This window comes from Danio rerio, chromosome 5 (genome assembly GCF_049306965.1).
Source record: "Danio rerio strain Tuebingen ecotype United States chromosome 5, GRCz12tu, whole genome shotgun sequence".
NCBI lineage: Eukaryota > Metazoa > Chordata > Actinopteri > Cypriniformes > Danionidae > Danio > Danio rerio.
Genome location: NC_133180.1, coordinates 32267501 through 32288084, shown reverse-complemented (window position 1 = coordinate 32288084; position 20584 = coordinate 32267501). Strand labels below are relative to the sequence as shown.

General features: G+C 40.6%; 1 protein-coding gene across 10 annotated transcripts in view; it reads left to right on the top strand.

The window, feature by feature from the left end:
- sh3glb2b (SH3-domain GRB2-like endophilin B2b) overlaps positions 1 to 20584 on the top strand; it is a 45551-nt gene that overhangs the window by 18899 nt on the left and 6068 nt on the right. For 2 of the 10 annotated variants that reach the window (XM_021476045.2, XM_021476044.2), the window contains 7 exons: positions 582 to 674; positions 5851 to 5913; positions 6281 to 6325; positions 9140 to 9163; positions 11795 to 11884; positions 12720 to 12820; positions 13072 to 13086. In XM_021476045.2, the coding sequence (XP_021331720.1) occupies positions 582 to 674; positions 5851 to 5913; positions 6281 to 6325; positions 9140 to 9163; positions 11795 to 11884; positions 12720 to 12820; positions 13072 to 13086 (431 nt within the window). 10 annotated transcript variants of the gene reach the window in all.

Below are 20584 nucleotides of genomic sequence, written 5' to 3'. Positions count from 1 at the left end.
TATTGAATCCCTGTATAATTGGCAGCTTTTACGGATTGCCTAAAATATAGCTGTTGCTCACATCCTCGGTCTGAGGAGTTTATCCTGCTTCCTTCGGCTCGATGCTTTCAGCATGTTACAGAAATAGCTTTTTGCTATTATCTATTGTTGCTCTGAATAAACAGTAATACTTTATAATGTATTTTTGTATGTGTACATGTGGGTATGTTTATGTGTGATTCAATTGTTTGTATTAAATGCCAAACTTTGGTGCAAAAAGAATCTACCTACGGGTACCAATAAAGTCAACTCAACTCAACTGTACATTTGTACTATATTGTATTTTATTCAGATCATCAAAATACATGTACATCTGTAAAGCTTTATATGAATGTATATGATTTTGGCAGTGACCTTTTTGCACATTACATATACTTACTACAGTAAACATTATGCATAGATGCATGCAGTAACCCTAGCTCTAGTAAATGCATTTTATAGTTAAATTTTTTTATTCATACAAAAACGATTGATTTGACGTTAAAGCAAAGTGTATTTCAGTATCAAAGTCAAAGTCGATCTTTTTTTCTTGTTGTTTTCAGAGAGAGAGACGGCTTCTTGAGAACCGACGTCTTGACCTGGATGTTTGCAAAGCTCGGCTCAAGAAAGCAAAGTTAGCAGAGGCCAAGGCAGCTGTAAGCTCTTATTTTGACTTATCTCAACATCTTTATGGTCACAAGATTTCGTCCTGTAACCGCCCACAAAGCACGATTCCGATCTCTCGAGGGTCAATTCAGGAAGTGGGCTGTCCAGCAAGGACACTCGCTGTTTAGACCAAAATCCAAATCAAATATACACTTGAAGAACCTCTAAATAGACTATTACTGTTACAGTTATTATAATAGATTTTGAGAAATGAGTTGATTCATTTTCCAATGAGCAATACATTTGTATAGTTTCACTATTTTGACAATCCTGTTTAGACATTGCTTTGCAAGTACATGTCAACTAATTCTACTAACCCAAAATCAACAGTTTACAAATATTCCAATGAGATTTAGTTGCTATATTGGTCAACAGAATGTCTATTAAAGACCATTTAAAATGAAGTGTTACCTTATATATAAATGGTAACTCGGCTCAGTGGTTAGCACTGTCACCTCACTGCAAGAAGGTCACTGGTTCGAGTCTTGGCTGGGACAGTTTCTGGGGCGTTTCTGTGTGGAGTTTTGCATGTTCATGTGTTCACGTGGGTTTCCTCCAGTTCAAAGACATGTGCTATAAGTTAATTGAATTAACTGAATTTTTGTGTATGTGTGTGAATGGGTGTGTATGCATGTTTCCCAGTACTGGGTTGCAGCTGGGAGGGCCTCTGCTGTGTAAAACATATGCTGGATAAGTAGGTGGTTCATTCATTATTCATTCAAGGAAAATAAATGAATGAATCTTATATATACCAAATATATTATATTTGTTAATGTTTATAAAATGTTATTTTTGTGTTCATTTTACTTCATAGTCCACTAAATAATGTCAACAAATATCACCGGTCAAAATTTTAGAACATTCCGACCTTCTGTTTTATAAGGGTTTATTTGATTAAAAATATAACAACAAAGAAGCAACCGTGTAAAGTTATTTTGCGAGAATTGTTTTTAAATTGTCATTTATTCCTGTGATTTTTAAAATCACAATCACAATTAATTTCGAGTGTCACATGATCCTTCAGAAATCATTCTGATTGCTGATTAATTTAAAAATGTATCATTGAAAAACATTGATGCTTAATGTTGTTTTCTTAGCTCACTTTGATGATTGGAATTGTCCAAAAAAAAAAAAAGACCAAGACCGTCTGCAGCAAAACTGATTTTTGTCTTTGCTGAATCTGTTTTTATCATTGTTGAAGACTTTGTTTAATAGCTGTGTAAAGGCTTGCTTCATATTTTCGTGGAAATTATAATTTTACCTTTCAAAACTACCAATCAGTATTTTTAAAAAAAGTACTATTATTCATCAAGGACAATTTATCAATAATAAAATAGATGTTGGGACTTTTGATACTTGCTAATGTAGTGACGGGCATTTTTTAAAGGGAACCATGGTGGGTATCAAGACACGTATGGCTTAATAATTGTTCATCGAAGGGGATTTTTCTCTTTTTAGTCATCATGACGCCAGTATAATTGGAAATCACAAACTTGAATTTGTGTATAATAAGGCCTTTGCAATGTTACAATTGGTTTTATATTTAATTTTGAACACATTCATTAATAAATCTTTTATCAGCATTAATAACTGAATATAACAGATCAGCCATTTAGCTTATTTAAAATAGATTCTGAAGGATCAGGTGACATTAAAGACTGGATTAATGATACTAATAATTCAGCCATAAAATGAAGGAATAAATTACATTAAAAAAATCAATAATACTAATAAGGGTGGCGCAGTGGCTAACACAATTGCTTCACAGCAAGAAGGTTGCTGGTTCGAGCCCTGGCTGGGTTAGTTTCATTTCTGTGTGAAGTTTGCATGTTCTTTTGTGGGTTTCCTCCGGGTGCTCTGGTTTCCCCCACAGTCCAAAAACATGTGATATAGGCGAATTGGGTATGCTTAATTATTTATTATTAAATAATAATACCTTGATAGCTGCCTTTTTAAAGCACTCAAGGGCACCTTACAGTATATGGCGAAGCACATCATAAAAACAGAAGCAGTGGAAAGCAAAATAAACATAATAGTAAACCAACAAATCATTGAAAGCTAATCTGAACAAAAAAAGCTTTATCTGAGATTGCAAATAGTGTCTACCTGGCAAAAGTGGAAAGGTAGGGAGTTCCATAACAAAACTAAAAGCCCTGCGACCAAATGACTTCATCTTAAAGTTCTACACATAACTATTCTGAAAAGATCTGAAAGATAGTGATTCACATAGTGATAAATATGGGCTTGGTGAGCAGAAGAGGTTTGATATATTTAAAAAAGGAAGCTTTAGGATTTCAAACTTCAGAGAACAATTATTTATTTTAAAAAAGTATTAATAAGAATTAAAAAGAACAGAGCTTAGTAATATTTAAAGTAATAGTTTTAATTCTGTCCTATTTTACCCATCTGCAGCTTTTTTTAAACCTGTCTCGTTCCTTTGTTGAACACAAAGGAAGATATACTGAAGAATGTTGGAAAGCAACAGCCATTTACTTCTGCATTATTATTATTATTTTTGTTCCTATTATTTTTGTTCCTATTATGTCAATAACTGATGATTTACAGCACTCTTCAGAATATTTTATTTCGTGTTCAACAGAAGAATCAAACTCGCAAAAGTTTGTAACCAATTGAATATCAGTAAATGTTGAGGAAATGTTCATTTTTTGGGTGAAATATCCCTTTAACAGTAGTTGTTAACTGATGTGAACAAATGAATGGGGTTATTCAGCATTATTATGATTGAATGTTGCCGTTATTATGACTATGAACAAACTCACTAGCCCCTGGTCACTCCTTATTACTTTTGATATACGTTGTCTCATGCTGTATATGGGCATTGTTAAAGCGAGTCTGTGTTTTCTTAATTGACAAAGGGGCATTTACTGTGTTATGTTTGGAAACAATGGAAGTGGAAATGGAAGATTAATGTCTGGGAAGCTTTGAGTCAGAGGGCACATGGACATGTCATCTGTGAATGAGCGAATCTAATCTCCTTTCACTTCATATGGTTTGCCTTTTCATTGAATCAAGATTTTGCCCTCACCAGATGTAACTTACTCATAGGGCTGAGTCACATTCTGTTTTTTTTTTTTTTTCAGAAAAAGTTCTTTAGTCGGCCCAATTGGGTGTGATTTTAAATAGATTTCCCATTGACACATTTTGTGTTACTAACCCAGTGGACCCCTGTCGCACATCTGGAAATATGTCATCAAGTTAAGTGCACAGTTAAAAGGGGCTTTTCAGTTATTAAGACTGCATCACTCTTAAATATTAATGTTATCCTATTCCTCATGAGGAACCTGGCTGTCTAGTGTGTGTGTGTGTGCGTGTGTGTGTGTGTGTGTGTGTGTGTGTGTGTGTGTGTGTGTGTGTGTGTGTGTGTGTGTGTGTGTGTGTGTGTGTGTTTGTGTGTGTTTGTGTTTGTTTGTGTGTGTGTGTGTGTGTGTAAAGCAATACCATTTTAAATGGATGTTTTGTTTAATTTTTTCTGAAGGTCATATAGGTTTGATTGTGTGCTCTGTGTCGGATCTTTTCCCTTCAATGTATTGTAAACAATAACACGTCTCTCTGTTATTATTCTCACAGTGTGAGGGAGATGTGAGTATCCGTGTGTGTGTGTGTAGGTCTGTGTGCGTGTGTCTTTCATTCATGGCTGCCTCCAGCAAACACTTACTTGTTCAGATCTGACCTTCGAACTGTCTGACACCTGAATTGTAAAATAAATCAACTAAATAAGGAATATTCCTGTCAAACCTATAACCTTTCTTTTCTGAGTTAAGTCACTAAATATAATCTTTAACATGATGCATTTTATAGGGCTCAAGAATGCACATGGAATCTCTATTTGTCTGTCTGTCTATCTTTCTGTGTGTCTCTTTATATATACTGTAAATGAAAAAACGATGGATGGATAGATAGATGGATAGATAGATAGATAGATAGATAGATAGATAGAAAGAAAGGAAAAGATATACAATGGTTGGTTAGGAAATGAAACAAATTGAAACACTTTCTATTGTTGTGTATTTGCTGTATATGAGTGATGCATAGGTGTGTACAGTGTCATTTAGCAGTTAGGAAAATTGCTCAGCATATTGGGATTTAGACTAAGATGCTTTTGTCTGCTTTGACTTTTTAATTCATCATCATATAAATAAGCTTGTCAGGGGACATCGAAACCAGAGTTTTGTACTTCTCATGCTACAGATCAAAGCTGAGCAAAAAAAAGCAACCATTGTTATAAATCTACAGCAGCGGTGCTAAACCCTGTTGCTGGAGATCGATCTTCCTGCAAAGTTCAGCTCCAACCCTGATCAAACACACCTGAACCAATTAATTAGGACGTGAACGGCACTTGATAATTACAGGCAGGTGTGTTTCATATGGGTTGCAACTGAAATCTGCAGGGAGGTCGATCTCCAGGAACAGGGTTGGTCACACCTGATCTACAGTGTCATGCAGCTGTACTACGATGTTATTCTTTTGTGTAAAAACTGTGGTGGTTTACAATATATCACTCCTGCAAAAGGACTGATAAGTAACAGTTTAATTGTTACTGTTAACGTAGGACATAACGGCTCAGTTTCACAAACAGGGCTTAGGTTAAGCCAGGACTAGGCCTTAGTTAAATTAGGCTATTTAAGACACGTTTAGAAAAATGGCCTTAGAAAAAATATTACTGGTGTGCACGTGGAGACAAAAAAAAAAAAATGACACTGACATATTTTAAGACATCTCTTCACCAGTTATTTTGAGTTGAGACGGCTCAAACATGCAATTTAATCTTGACTAGCCTTTAAACCTTGTTTGTGAAACCGGGGGATAGAGTTGGTTATTTTCAGCACTTTAGAAACAAAAAAAATTGCTTTCTTAATTTTTTTTTCTTGCTTCCGGTTTATTTTTATTCTTATATATTTTTGTTGTGGAGTGGAATGAAGTGATACAAAAAAGAAGCAGCAACTTCCCTAATGTGCCTGTTTTGTGTGTGTGTGTATGTGTGTGTGTGTGTGTGTGTGTGAGAGAGAGAGAGAGAGGTTACAGGCTGATTTGTCACCTGTTTATTTTCATTTGAATGTTAAAAAAGGAAACATTCATGTCTACTGGGTTAGTTCATGCGGACACATGATTCTTTGTCAAATTCTCTTTTCCCCCCTCCACCTGTAGGCTGCGCCTGACTTTCAGGAGACTAGGCCACGAAATTATGTTCTGTCCGCCAGTGCATCTGCGGTAAGAAGACTGCAGACCCTTAGTTTTAGAAATCCTGCCTCCATTCTCTCTATCTCTATCTCTAACTATCTCTCCAAATGCCCCATTTGCACTCTTTTTCCACACATATATTTGCAGCTTTTAAATATAGATTAGCAGGATGTACAGTCAGTTCTCTGTGGTGGAGGAATAGTTTTGTTTTGGCCTGAAAATCATCAGCCGAGACACAAAGTAATTAAAAGATCAGTCACCATTGTTGCACTTTTTTTGCCACATCCTCTGCTGATTTTTTTCCATTACCCATAATTTTAGTTGATTGAAATGTGAAGGTGAGGAAAGGGATTTTTATTCCATCATCCCACTCTCTTACTTTTCTCATTTCATGCAGTGGGATAGGGAAGTTGATGAATCATGTCTGGCTGACAGAGAAAAGGTTGTATGAATATAAATTCGAAGTGAAACCTTAGTTTAAGTAGTGAGCTTAAACACATGCAGTATTTATTGCCTGTAGTCAGTGATGGTAGAATCTTTTTTTTTAACTTTTCAAGACTCATTGTTAAGAACTAGTCCTGTTTCCCTCTGTCATTGTTTTCCCTCAGTAACACTGTCTTATGATGTTGTGTGTTAGTGTGCTTTTCCCCTTGTTTGTTTGATTAATGTTTTGCTGACAGCATATGCAATACACTGTGCATATGTTTTTGTTGTTGTATATAGTATTTGCAGTGTTTGTGTGAGTGAATATTTGGTTGTACACTGTAAAACCTTAAAAGTTAAAGTAACTTAAACCATTTGTGGAAACCGATTGCGACAAACCATATGAGTTCAAAAACTAATCCTAATGAGTACTGTGAACTTAATTCATTTGAGTAAATGAAGCAATTTGAGCACAGTAAAACCCAATAAATGAAGATAACTCAAACCAACTGAGTACTGTAAAACCCAATGGGTTAAGGCAACTCAAACCATTTAAGGAAACCAGTTTTTACAAACCATTGAAGTTCAAAAAACAACCAAAAAACAAACTAGTCCATATAAGTGTCGTGAACTTACTCCATTTAAGTTAAAGTAATGGGGTTTTTAATGAACTCATTACCTTCAACACTGAGTTCAAAACTCTTTTTAAATGGGTAGAATTAACTTTCAGTCAATTTTAAGTTAACTACACTCATTTCATTTCAAAAAGTTGACTGTTGGGTTTTACAGTACAGCTCAAAAAGCTGGGGATACAGATACTCATTTCTTATTATTATATATAGTTAAAGACTAAATGATCAGTCTTCGTGTGAAATTTTAAATTCATTTTCAAATGTTTCCCAAGTCATATTTAACAGAGCAAGGACATTTTTCCTTTCAACATTTTCTAGTGTTATATTTTTTCTCTGCAGTAAGTGTTAATTCTTTCTGTTTGACTGGAATAAAAATATTGAAAGAATAGCATTTTTTCTTTAAGTTGCCTACACTTGAAAAAAATTTGTGAAGTGCAGTACTTGGGTTTGAAAGCTCTGCAGCACGTTGCCCTATACAGTTTTGAGTTTTCAACTTTTTTTTTTTACAGTGTACAAAAGAAACCCCTGTTGTCCAAGTTGTGACTTGCCTAATTAACCTAACTTGCCTAACATAATTAATAAATAAGCCTTTATATTGCATTTGAAGCTGAATACTGGTAAATTTCAAAATACTTTGTAAATGTGTATTGTACTGTCATCAAGGCAAAGACAAAGGAAAATTATTAATATGAAATTACAGTTTTAAAAGTACAAAATTTACAGGATGATTAATAAATAGATTTGTCTTTAGCTCCATCCATCCATCTACAGTTGGTTAAGGTCAGAATTATTAATTTAATTTCTTATTTTTTTCCCTTATTTCTGTTTATGGAGAGAAGATTTTTTTTTTCAACTCATTCCTAATATCTGATTTATTTTATCTTTGCCATGATGACAGTAAATATAATTTGACTAGATATTTTTCAAGACACTTCTATACAGCTTAAAGTGGCATTTAAAGGCTTAACTAGGTTAATTAGGTTAACTTGGCAGGTTAGAGTAATCAGGAAAGTTATTGTATAATGATGGTTTGTTCTGTAGACTATTGACAAAAAATTTTGCTTTAAGGGGCTAAGAATTTTAATCTTAAAATGTTTTTTTTTTTAAATGTAAAATGGCTTTTGTTATAGATGAACTAAAACAAATAAGACTTTCTCCATTTTCTGTGAAAATTTCCTTGCTCTGTTAAACATCATTTGGGAAATATTTAAAAAAGGAAAAAAAAAAAAAAGTTAAAAGAAGGGCTAATAATTCTGACTACAACTAAAGAAAGAGAAGCTTTTTCAACACATTTCTAAACATAATAGTTTAAATAGCTAATTTCTAATAACTGACCTTATTGTCTTTTAAAAAAAATTAAAATTTATATATATATATATATATATATATATATATATATATATATATATATATATATATATATATATATATATATTCATTCATTCATTCTGTAAACTCTAATTTGATTGGTCAGTCTCAGCATCTAGCAGCCTCCTTCCAGTTGTAAATAAAGTAAAATTAAATGATGTTTGTTGTGGGAAAAATTGTTTTGTTTTGTTAAACAAGGCTGTATCCGCTTGAGCAAAATACATGAAAAACGTTGATGTTGTTTCTAATGTGATTTCTGTTTGAATGCATTCTCGAATTTAATTTATTCCTGTGACTTAAAGCTGAATTGTAAGTGTCTATTGCTCTAATCTTTGTCGCATGATAATTCTCATGAGATGTTAATTGTGGTAACACTTTTTCGGGATTGTTTTAATGATTGGAAATGTCAAAACAGCAGCATTTATTTGAAACTGAAACCCAGTGCAACATTGTAAAAGTCTTTCCTGTAACTTTTGATCATTGCGTTGCAGCCTTGCTGAATGTCGTTGATAGATTTTGTACTTGTACACATAATGCCATTACATGAGTCAAAACATGAAAGTCCCCTTTCATCAGTGGAATGCATGGGGGTACAAATGGTTTTATCCTTTCACATTTATTGAAAATATTTATTTTAAAGATGCCCATGTGTGTGATTACATTAGAATGTCTCTTTCAGTTCCTCAACGTGTTTATTTGTGTATGTATTTCTTAAGTTTAACCTGAGAAATGTAGTCAGCATTTTCTCCATGCAGTGGGTGTGTATTTGTAAAGAGTGTCTCTGGTGTGTTGTCATCATTGTTTTTCTCTTGTCGTTATGCTTCATGTTCCAGCTCTGGAGTGAGGAAGTAGATAAAGTGAGTATCAGGCAAGATCCACAGTCTGTTTTTAGACGTTTCTTTGTTTGCTTTCTTCCTTAGGGAGGCAATAAATGATTGAGTGTTAATTTACCCAATAGATGATTGCGTAATAAGAGCTGTCATTTCATTAAAAAGACTGTCAGCTCTGTTTGAGTTTCTTTCTTCTGTTAAACACAAAGCAAGATACACTGATGAATGTTGGAAAGAACAGCCATTACCTCCCATTGTCATTTTTTTGGTTTTAATTCTGGATGGCTGTCTTTTTCCCCCAGCATTTTACTGAATATCTTGTTTTGTGCTCAGCAGAAGAAAGAAATTCAGAAAGGTTTAGAACCTCTCTAGAATAGTTTTATAGGTTTAGATCTATCCCTTTAATGGGAAAAATGTACAATACAGATTCAGTAAATATTCAAATATAGTCACACAATCTGTCTATACACATTTGTGATCCTGGATCACAACATAAACGTCCTTATTCTTGAAATGTTTTCTAAAATCTAAAAATAATCTTGATGGATTAAGATACCTAGTAAGCATTTTTTGTGTGTAGGTGTCTATGTGTAGCTCAAAACTAGACTAATCATCAAACATATGGGAAGGAATGACTGCACATGAGTAGTATATTTTGTGTACGTGATGACTAGTCTAGTTTTGGGGTTTAATTAGAAGTATTAGATTGTTATTGACAGCCCAAATTTAGCCTTGAATTTTAGCCAATCTGTCTGTTTAAACACACATTTGCTTGGAGGGTATTTGTTTATTTGGAAGGTAAAATTATTTTTTGCACATTAGAAGAATCTATAATTTTGACTCGAATAATGCATTTATTGCCATTCATTCATACATACACTCACCGGCCACTTTATTAGGTACACCTGTACAAATGCTCGTTAACACAAATTTAACAGCAACTCAATGCATTTCGGCATGTAGACATGGTCAAGATGATCTGCTGCAGTTCAATCAGAGCATCAAAAATGAGAAAAATGATGGTGATTTAAGTGATCTAGTCTGAGAATTTCAGAAACTGCTGATCTACTGGAATTTTCATGCACAGCCATCTCTAGGGTTTACAGAGAATGGTCAGAAAAAGAGAAGATATCCAGTTAGGGCAGTTCTGTGGACGCAAATGCCTTGTTTATGCCAGAGGTTAGAGGAGAATGACCAGACTGGTTCCAGCTGATAAAAAGGCAACAGTAACTCCAATAACCACTCGTTATAACCGAGGTATTTAGAAGAGCATCTCTGAACGCACAACACATCAAACGTTGAGGTGTACTGGCTATAGCAGCTGAAAACCACACCGGGTCCCTCTCCTGTCAGCTAAAAACAGGAAACTGAGGCTTTTGTTCACACAAACTCATCAAATTTGGACAACAGAAGATTGGGGAAAACGTTGCTGACCATGTTCACCTCTTTATGACATAATGCACCATGTCATAAAGCACAAATCATCTCAGACTGGTTTCTTGAACATGACAATGAGTTCACTGTACTCGATGGCCTCCACTGTCACCTGAACTCAATCCAAAAGAGCACCTTTGGGATGTGGTGGAACGAGAGATTCACATCATGGATGTGCAGCCGACAAATCTACAGAAACTACATGATGCTATCATGTCAATATGGAACAAAATCTGTGAGGAATATTTCCAGTACCTTGTTGAATCTATGCCATGAAGGATTAAGGCAGTAGTGAAGGCGAAAGGGGGTACAACCTGGAACTATTAAGATGTACCTAATAAAGTGGCCGGTGAGTGTACATACCCATGACTTCAGAATGTGGTTCAGGGTCAAAAAGGGGGTACAACCTGGTACTAGTAAGATTTACCTAATAAAGTGGACGGTGAGTGTATTTACCCATAACTTTAGACTGTGGTTCATATGTAGTTTCATATGTAGGGTCACATATGAAAATAAAACAGTAGCTATAAAGGAATTTCTGTAAAAATTATAAAAATGGATGTGTTATGAATTGATTCATTTGTAGTCGTCATTGCCCTTTTACCTTTACCGAAAGAAGTTTTTGTGACAGCAGTTTCAAAATTCTGCCATTTCTTTGGTGTTAGAACGAATTTATTATAAAAGGGTTTTCAAAAATGAATGAACAACATTGCCTTTTTTTTAAATAAAATATAATGATTACGTTATTTGCCTGAACTTTATCTATTATCTCAAACAGCAGTCAATCTAATGACCAAAACTCATTTACTGTAATAAGTTCTCGTTTTTGTGTTTTTGACAATGCATACTTGAATACTTTTCACTGTGCATGTTTCATGTCTAAAACCACTAACAGTTGTAAATGGTGTTTAATGAATTGGCGAAACGTTTGCGCATATGTTGATCCACATGAGTCTTGTGACCGATGTGGGTTGTGGTTAAGGAGTCTGGCCTGTGTTGCTCTCTCAGTCTGCTTCCCCATGGCCTCCTGTCTTCTCTCACTGTCCCTATCAAAAAAGATATCTTTTGTGGTTTTATTCATAACAAGATTATAAAAGGAGGTGCTTTATTACTTTAGGAAGAATGTTTATGTTGACTGAAGAAGACAGACCAATCCAAGATGACTATAAACAAATACTATTTGAGCTATGTGGATAATGTGTGTGGGTGTTTGTGTGCGCCCAGGCAGAGCATGAGTTGCGTGTGGCTCAGACGGAGTTTGACAGACAGGCAGAAGTGACTCGCCTCCTGCTGGAGGGCATCAGCAGCACACATGTGAGTCTTTCTGCACCACAGACCGTTCTGGACATAAAGGGGTTTGGGGCGCACAATTAGTGTTGTAAAACACATGCTTTAAACTTTTCCACACATGCAAGCACAACAAAACTGACAATATATACTAGTAGCTATATCACCTCTATATATAGCATAGGACTCAAACTCAATTCCTAGAGGGCCACAGCTATGCATAGTTTTGCCTCAGCCCTAATCAAACACGGCTAATCCAAATAATCAAGGTGTTCAAAGCTATTCTGAAACACCTCGATTAGTTGAATTAGCTGTCTTAGAATAGGCTTGGAGCAAAACTTTGCAGAGCTGCAGCCCTTCAGGAATTGAGTTTGAGACCTATGATATGGAGGGAAAATTTTGCCAAAATATATTTGTTGACCTATAGTAAAATTCTGACTGAAATACATTTTTAATATCAGTTTTTGGTGCTTTTATAACCTTCCTGTAGTCTTGCCTCCTGTGTGATCAAAAAAATTAAGAATTTGGCCCAACAACTTCCCTTAGTTTAGTTAAATATTTGCCATTTTAACCTAAAATAATTTAATAAAATAATATATTTAATATATATTTAAAATAAGGGAAACAGTTAATAAATTGTAAAAACGTGTTATTTTTTTAAATTTCATTTTATTTTATTTTTTTGCATGTTATGTGGGTCTCATTTTTCTTTTCTTTTTAGTATTATTGTTATTTTCTTTTTAGCAAATTAATATAAAATATCATACCAGTCCCAGTCTTTTAAACATTGGTAATTATTTATTTCTATTTAAACAAAATGAGTTCTCTATTTTGCTCCCTTTAAATTGACTTTCCATTGCAGGTAAACCACCTGCGCTGTCTGCATGAGTTTGTGGAGGCTCAGGCTGCTTATTACGCTCAGTGTCACAGGCACATGCAGGACCTTCAGAAAGAACTGAGCAGGTAAGAACTTCACTTAGGGATTTTTACATTAGTGATTTAGAAGTGGAGTTAGCACCAATTTGAAACCTTGCTTTTGAGTGTCATGTGCCTCATATTCATCATGTTCTCTGGACACACTTTGTTATGTAGGAGATGTTACAAAACATTTATGAGTAATAATGAGCACCTAATGACTGCTGTGTTTCTAGTAAAAAGCTTTTTCATATCAACTTCTTCATATCAGCTTTGTTTTCTGCTTTTTCTTTTCTCAGTGCAAACGGAGATACGTGAGTAACTTTTACCATCATCTGAAAAAGGGAAGAGTTTACAGACAGTGTTTAAGCAATTTTGTTCATGTGACTGAGGGATGTAAAGGCTTTTGACTTTCATGTCCTGTCTGTCTTATATGTGAGCAACAGCTTATGTTCCCCTTCGTGGGGAACTCCAGCACTATAAGTGGATTTGATGTTCTAAATCCGTGTATGGGAGATTCGGTTCAGAAGCTACTCGTCTGAAAGAGTATTGAACGGGCCAATTAATAATGAATTGGCAGCGCAAGCCTGCGCAGGTGTGCAGCATATGCAATCAACTGAGTATATAAGCACACCTGGCGCCAGCAGACGCTATCCTTTTTGCTTCAGAGACTTTTCTGATCAAGCTTCATGAGGGTTCCTCCTGCTGTCTACAGCCACTTCGAGCGAACGAGTGTCTCCCGGTCCAGAGCGAATCCACGCAGCGGCAGACGGTCGAGCTGGGTTTCTCCCTTGCCTGGCGTCCCTTTGGGTCCGGTCCTCCAAGAGCGGTGCGTATTGCTGCAAAGCATCCTAAAAGAGCAACACAGTCGTGCAGCACGTCCTTCTCAGGAAGACGCTCCGACTGTGCGTTTCTGGTTGCGGGGTTTCCTGGCTCCGGATGATGGGCACGTTCACTGCATTACATGTTTGGGGGTCCAGCATGTTAATGTGGTGCTCGGGGGCGGTTCATGTCGTCACTGCGATGCCATGACCGTCACGCAGTTGAGATCTAGGCTAGCTTTCGTAAGAGAGCGAGCCACACTAGTCGCCTCCTGCTCTGCAGCGGGCGCTCGGGCAGATCTGAGGGTTCCAGCGAGAGATAATCCGCCGCCTAAGGGCTCGCGGACCTCTCGCTCCTCCAAGCGCTCCATCCAAGCTTCGGGTACTGGGAGTGATCCGTCTAATCAGATGGTAGCTTTCACGCTCGCTGACACCGGAGATCAGATGTCCCCCGCGGCATCGGAGGGTGGGCTTTCATTGTCCGACGATGATCCGGACCCGCCTGCCCCCTTCGGGCAGGTGAGCGCTGTCAAAACGGATACTGAAACGGACGTGTTAGCCGTGCTTTCCCGGGCTGCTTCGGCCGTGGGTTGGAGATGGTTTTTCCCCCAGCTCCGTGGCCTGACTGACTAGAGGGGCGTTCCCTTCTTCCCGATGACGCACAGTAGGCTCACGCGGTCTTAAAGAGCACTTTTTTCTGCTAGTGCTGCGTGTCCCTCCACCCTCACCACTCTTGGTGGTGGAGCGGCCAGGGAGTATGTGGCAACTCCTCAGGTTGAGTGCGCTATGGCGGTTAGTCCGCGCGGCGCCTCTTCTTGGTGGGGTCCGCCTCGTCTCCCATCCAAAGCCTGTAAGTTTCTGCTCCCCGGAGTCAGAGCTTGCAAAGCTACGGACCAGGCTGCTTCCGCCTTGCAAGCAATAGCCACCTACCAGCGCTACCAAGCGCAGGCGCTAGCCGAGCTGCACGAGGGTGGGTCCAACCCAGGCTTATGAGCTTCGCACCGCAGCCGACTAAGCTCCTCGGACTACTGAGTCCGCTGCGTGTGCTTTGGGGAGGACGATGTCCACACTAGTGATCCAGGAGCGCCACCCCTGACTAGAACTTGGCTGGTATGCGCGAAGTCGACAAAGTCCGCTTTCTTGACTTGTCCATATCCCAAGCTGGTCGGCGACACTGTCTGCAAATTCACCCAGGAATTCGAGGCAGTGAGAGAGCAGTCTGATGGGTGATGTCTTATCAGCGGATCCGTAGCCCGCTCCGCCCGCCGTGCCATCCATACCTGCTCCTCGCCGAAGGTGCCCGCCTACGAGAGCTGCACCGCCCCCGCACACGCCTCTGGCGAAGCGAGCGCGTCAAGCACCTCAGAAGCAGGCAGCTCCCCCTGCCCAGAATGCCGCTAAGTCTGGCAACGGACCGCGAAGCGTCCCTGGGACAGGTAATCTAGAGAAGAGGGAACTTGCTCTTCCCCGCTGGAGGGCGGGGCGCCATTTTCAACGGCACCTTTTACTGCCATGAAATGAAAGGGCACTTTTTCACTTCCCCGGATGTGACAGCCCGAAATCTGCCAGTCTGAGACACTGTGCTCTCTAGCTCGCAGGTTCGGTGCGCTTTGCCAGTGGCTCACAAGCACCGCAAGCCTGCCCTGCGGCTCACGGGTGCTGGGGGGACGGTCTTCCTTCTCCCAGCCCCCAAGCCCCTTTTCCGGAGTCAGGGTGCGGAGCCAGAGCGAATCGCTCTCCTCCAGCTCTTCTGTGGGACCCTCGCGCTCCCCGGATCAGCACACCCGCTCCGCGCTGCCCCTCCACGGGTACGTCAACGATTGCTGCGATGACGTCATTAGCGAGGGCTCTGCCAGGTTCACGGGCATGTATTTCACCAGGGTCAATCCCCTGTCCGCCCCTGTCTTGCGAGAGGAGATTGCTGCCCTCCTGGCGAAGAGTGCAATCGAGCCGGTACCTCCAGCCGAGATGGAGAGCGGGTTTTACAGCCCGTACTTCATCATACCCAAAAAGAGCGGTGGGTCACGGCCAATCCTAGATCTGCGCGTTTTGAATCGCTGCCTTCACAAGCTGTCGTTCAGAATGCTTACGCAGAGGCGCATCCTCCGATGCGTTCGTCCTCAGGATTGGTTTGCAGCCATAGACCTGAAGGACGCGTATTTTCATGTCTCCATTCTTCCACGCCACGTCAGTTTCTGCGGTTCGCGTTCGAAGGTCGAGCATGGCAGTACAAGGTCCTCCCCTTCGGGCTCTCTCTGTCTCCGCGGGTCTTCACCAAACTCGCGGAGGGTGCCCTAGCGCCTCTGCGGCTTGCGGGCATCCGCGTACTCAATTATCTCGACAACTGGCTGATTTTAGCCCACTCTCGGGAGCAATTGACTGCGCACAGAGACGAGGTGCTCCGGCATCTCCGCCTATTGGGGTTGCAGGTCAACTGGGAAAAGAGCAAACTCGCCCCGGTGCAGAGGATCTCTTTTCTCGGGATGGAGCTGGACTCAGTCACCATGGTAGCGCGCCTCTCCGGAGAGCGCGCTCGCCTGCTGCTGAACTGTCTGAGGGAGCTCGACAGCAAATTAGTGGTCCCACTGAAATATTTTCAGAGGCTCCTGGGGCATATGGCTTCCGCTGCGGCTGTCATGCCGCTCAGGTTGCTCCATATGAGACCACTTCAGCTCTGGCTTCAAGATCAAGTTCCGAGACGCTTATGGCATGCAGGCACACACCGAGTCTCTGTTACTGCGCTGTGTCGCCGCACCCTCAGCCCCTGGAACGACCCCTCATTCCTGCAGGCCGGTGTGCCTCTGGGACAGACGTCCAGTCATGTTGTTGTTTCGACAGATGCTTCCAGCACAGGCTGGGGAGCCGTGTGTCACGGGCATGCAGCTGCGGGCCTGTGGGTAGGTGCCCAGCTGCATTGGCATATCAATCGCCTAGAGCTGTTGGCAGTGTTTCTTGCTCTCCGTATATCAACCGCATGGGGGGTATGCGCTCTTGCCGCATGTCTCAGCTCGCCCGCCGTCTGCTCCTCTGGAGTCACCCGCGGCTGAAGTCGCTGCGCACCATTCACATCCCAGGTATGCTCAACCATGCAGCCGATGTTCTCTCACGGCAGCAGATTCACTCTGGAGAATGGAGACTCCACCCCGAGTCTGTCCAGCTGATATGGGCGCGATTTGGGGAGGCCCAGATCGATCTGTTTGCTTCCCCCGAGAACGCTCATTGCCAGTTGTTTTACTCCCTGCAGGGGGCTCTTTCGGCACGGATGCACTGGCCCACAGCTGGCCTCGGGGCATACGCAAGTATGCGTTTCCCCCAGTGAGCCTGATCGCGCAGTTAATGTGCAAGGTCAGGGAGGACGAGGAACAGGTTCTGTTAGTTGTGCCCCTCTGGCCCAACCGGACCTGGATATCAGAGCTCTCCCTCCTCGCGACGGCCCTCCCATGGCAGATCCCTTTGAGAGAGGACCTACTTTCTCAGGGACAAGGCACCGTCTGGCACCCTCGTCCCGATCTCTGGAACCTCCACGTGTGATCCATAGACGCGAGGAAGACTTGGGTAACCTGCCGCCCGCGGTGGTTGATACCATCACCCAGGCTAGAGCCCCCTCTATGAGGCGCGCCTACGCCCTGAAGTGGAGTCTATTCACTGAGCGGTGTGTCTCTCGCAGAGAAGACCCCCGATCCTGCCAGATCAGTGTTGTGCTCTCTTTCCTTCAAGAGAAGCTGGACAGTAGGCTGTCGCCCTCCACTCTCAAGGTTTACGTTGCCGCCATCTCCGCTCACCATGACGCGGTGGCTGGCGGCACCGTGGGAAGGCATAACCTCATCATCCGGTTCCCCAGAGGCGCTAGGCGAATTAATCCAACTCGCCCCCCTCTCACGCCCTCTTGGGATCTCGCCCTCGTTCTCACGAGCCTGCAATTTGATCCCTTCGAGCCACTCGATACAGTATCTTTAAGATTTCTGTCCCTGAAGACAGCTCTGCTGGTCGCGTTTGCCTCCATGGAGGCATTTTCGGTCAGTGACTCGTGCCTGGAATTGGGTTATGTGCCCAAAGTTCCTACCACTCCCTTTAGAGATCAGGTAGTAACCCTGCAAGCGCTGCCCCCGGAGGAGGCAGACCCAGCCCTGTCCTTACTTTGTCCAGTTCGCGCTCTACGCATTTATGTGGACCGTACTCAGAACTTTAGATCTTCTGAGCAGCTCTTTGTCTGTTATGGTGGACGGCAGCAGGGAAGTGCCGTGTCTAAACAACGTTTATCCCACTGGATTGTGGAGGCCATTTCATGTGCCTATTTGAGCAGAGGTCAGCCGCGCCCCCCGGGAGTGCGTGCGCACTCCACTCGGAGCGTCGCATCCTCTTGGGCGTGTGCGCGCGGCGCTTCTTTAACAGACATTTGTAGAGCTGCGGGCTGGGCAACACCCAACACATTTGCAAGATTTTATAATCTGCGAGTGGAGCCGGTTTCCTCAAGGGTGTTAGGTACCTTTGGTGATTGAGGAAACAACTCGGTAGGTGTTGTACACGCTTGCGGTGCCTTTTTTCCCTAACACGGAGAGATGTGCACCCTCCTGTCTGTCAGTAAAGTTCCCCATTCGGTAAACCCTGCAGATTCCTCCGAGGCCCCCAGCACTGACTCAGCGGAGGAGTCACTTGCTGGCCCATTACGTTGTAGGTCTGCCCGCTGGTCAGCCCGCGTTTTGGGTATAGGTGCCTGCTATGGCCGATCCCCGCTGGTGATCCCCATATGCTTTTCCGCCACGGTTAAGTTCCCCCCCCTGGGTGGCACCGTGCTTTCCCTATCTGCTAACCACCTTCTTATGCGCACTCCCCCTTTTCAGGGTTAGTCCATATGTAATTCCATTTGTTCCCCTATTGGGTGCGGATGGTCTCCGCAGCGTCCTCCCTACTGGAATGGCACGCTTCCCAACGTACTGTCGTATATTCCTAGAATTATCTAGACGTTGGCGACTCCCAAAAAAATATACCTATTCCGTAAAACTTCTTTTTGAAGTGGGATAAGTTAGGGCCAAGGGCACGTTGGAGGACCGCGCCTCTCATGATCTGGGTGCGTCACGCTTGCCTGACCGCTCTCTCATGGTGGGTGTTGGTAAGGTGCAGTCATTATGGCGCTTTCAATGGGCTCCCATACATGGATTTAGAACATCAAGTCCACTTATAGTGCTGGAGTTCCCCCCGAAGGGGAACGTTCGAGGTTACTAAAGTAACCCTTCGTTCCCCGAGGAGGGGAACGGAAGCACTATACTCCGTCGCCATAATGACTGTCCCTTAGCTGTTAAAAGTCTCTTCAGCTTAAAAAGGATAGCGTCTGCTGGCACCAGGTGTGCTTATATACTCAGTTAATTGCATATGCTGCACACCTGCGCAGGCTTGCACTGCCAATTCATTCTTAATTGGCCCGTTCAATACTCTTTCAGACGAGTAGCTTCTGAACCGAATCTCCCATACACGGATTTAGAACATCAAATCCACTTATAGTGCTTCCGTTCCCCTCCTCTGGGAACGAAGGGTTACTTTAGTAACCTCGAACGTTCCATCACCATTTGCAATAGACATTTGCCACGCCTGACCCAATTTATCTGAAATGGGTTTGGTTTGTGATTAAAAAAGAGTTTCGTCTCCTACCATCACAACACAAACACGCTGGGTATGGAAATGAATCGAGACTGGGCAAATGGCACAAATTTATTAATATGACCAGTGATTTTTTTTATTACATTTAATATATATATATATATATATATATATATATATATATATATATATATATATATATATATATATATATATATATATTAGCCCCCCCCCTTTTTCTTTCTTATTTAAATAGTCTTATTTATTTTATTTTGGCTAGAATAAGAGCTGTTTTTAATTTTTGAAACAACATTTGAAGGACAAAATTATTAAGCTATATTTTTTTCGAAAGTCTTCAGTACAAACAATCGTTATACAATAACTTAGTTAATCTTGTTAACCTAGTTAAGCCGTTAAATGTCACTTTAAGCTGTATAGAAGTGTCTTGAAAGATATCTAGTCAAATATTACTTGCTGTCATCATGGCAAAAATAAATAAATCAGTTATTAGAAATAAGTTATTAAAACCTATGTTTATAAATGTGTTAAAAACCCGGCTCTCCGTTAAACAGAAATTGGGGAAAAAAATAAACAGGGGGTCTAATAATTCAGGGGGGCTAATAATTATGACTTTAACTGTATCTGTGTGTGTGTGTGTGTGTGTGTGTGTGTGTGTGTGTGTGTGTGTGTGTGTGTGTGTGTGTGTGTGTGTGTGTGTGTGTGTGTGTGTGTGTGTACACACACAGATACAGTTAAAGTCATAATTATTAGCTTATTATTAATTATAATTATATATACGGCCCACGGGCCAAAGTTGGCCAATAGTAACCTTTGATTTGGCCCTCCACACCATCTGAGAAGAGAGGGAGAATGATGGGAAATTTTGGGGGAATGCCTTTAACAGAGATTGTCATTTCTAATTTAACATAAGTTTTGTTTTTTAACCGTTGAGCTACAAAAAACAAACAAACAAACTGATATTAAGTGTTTTGATTAAATAAATCAGGTAAAAAAAAAAAAAGTCACTTGATAAATAGAGGACATTATGCAAGCAAATTATACAAAAATGTATTATCATAATTTACATTTAAAGTATTTGAAATGTATTTAAAATGTAGTATTAATTGAATTATATAATAAATTATATAATAATAAATTAGAAGATTACATTGACAACAGTCTGGTTTATTTTTCTCTCACCACCTTCAGTAAAGTTTAGTTTTCGGCCCTTCATAAGAAAAAGTTATTTAAAAGTTATCACGCACGCAGTTGAAGTCAAAATTATTAGCTTTTTTATTATTCAAAAGATTAAGGATATTTTCACAGCATTTCCTATAATATTTTTTTCTCCTTGAGAAAGTACTTTTTTATTTTGACTAAAATAAAAGCCTTTTAT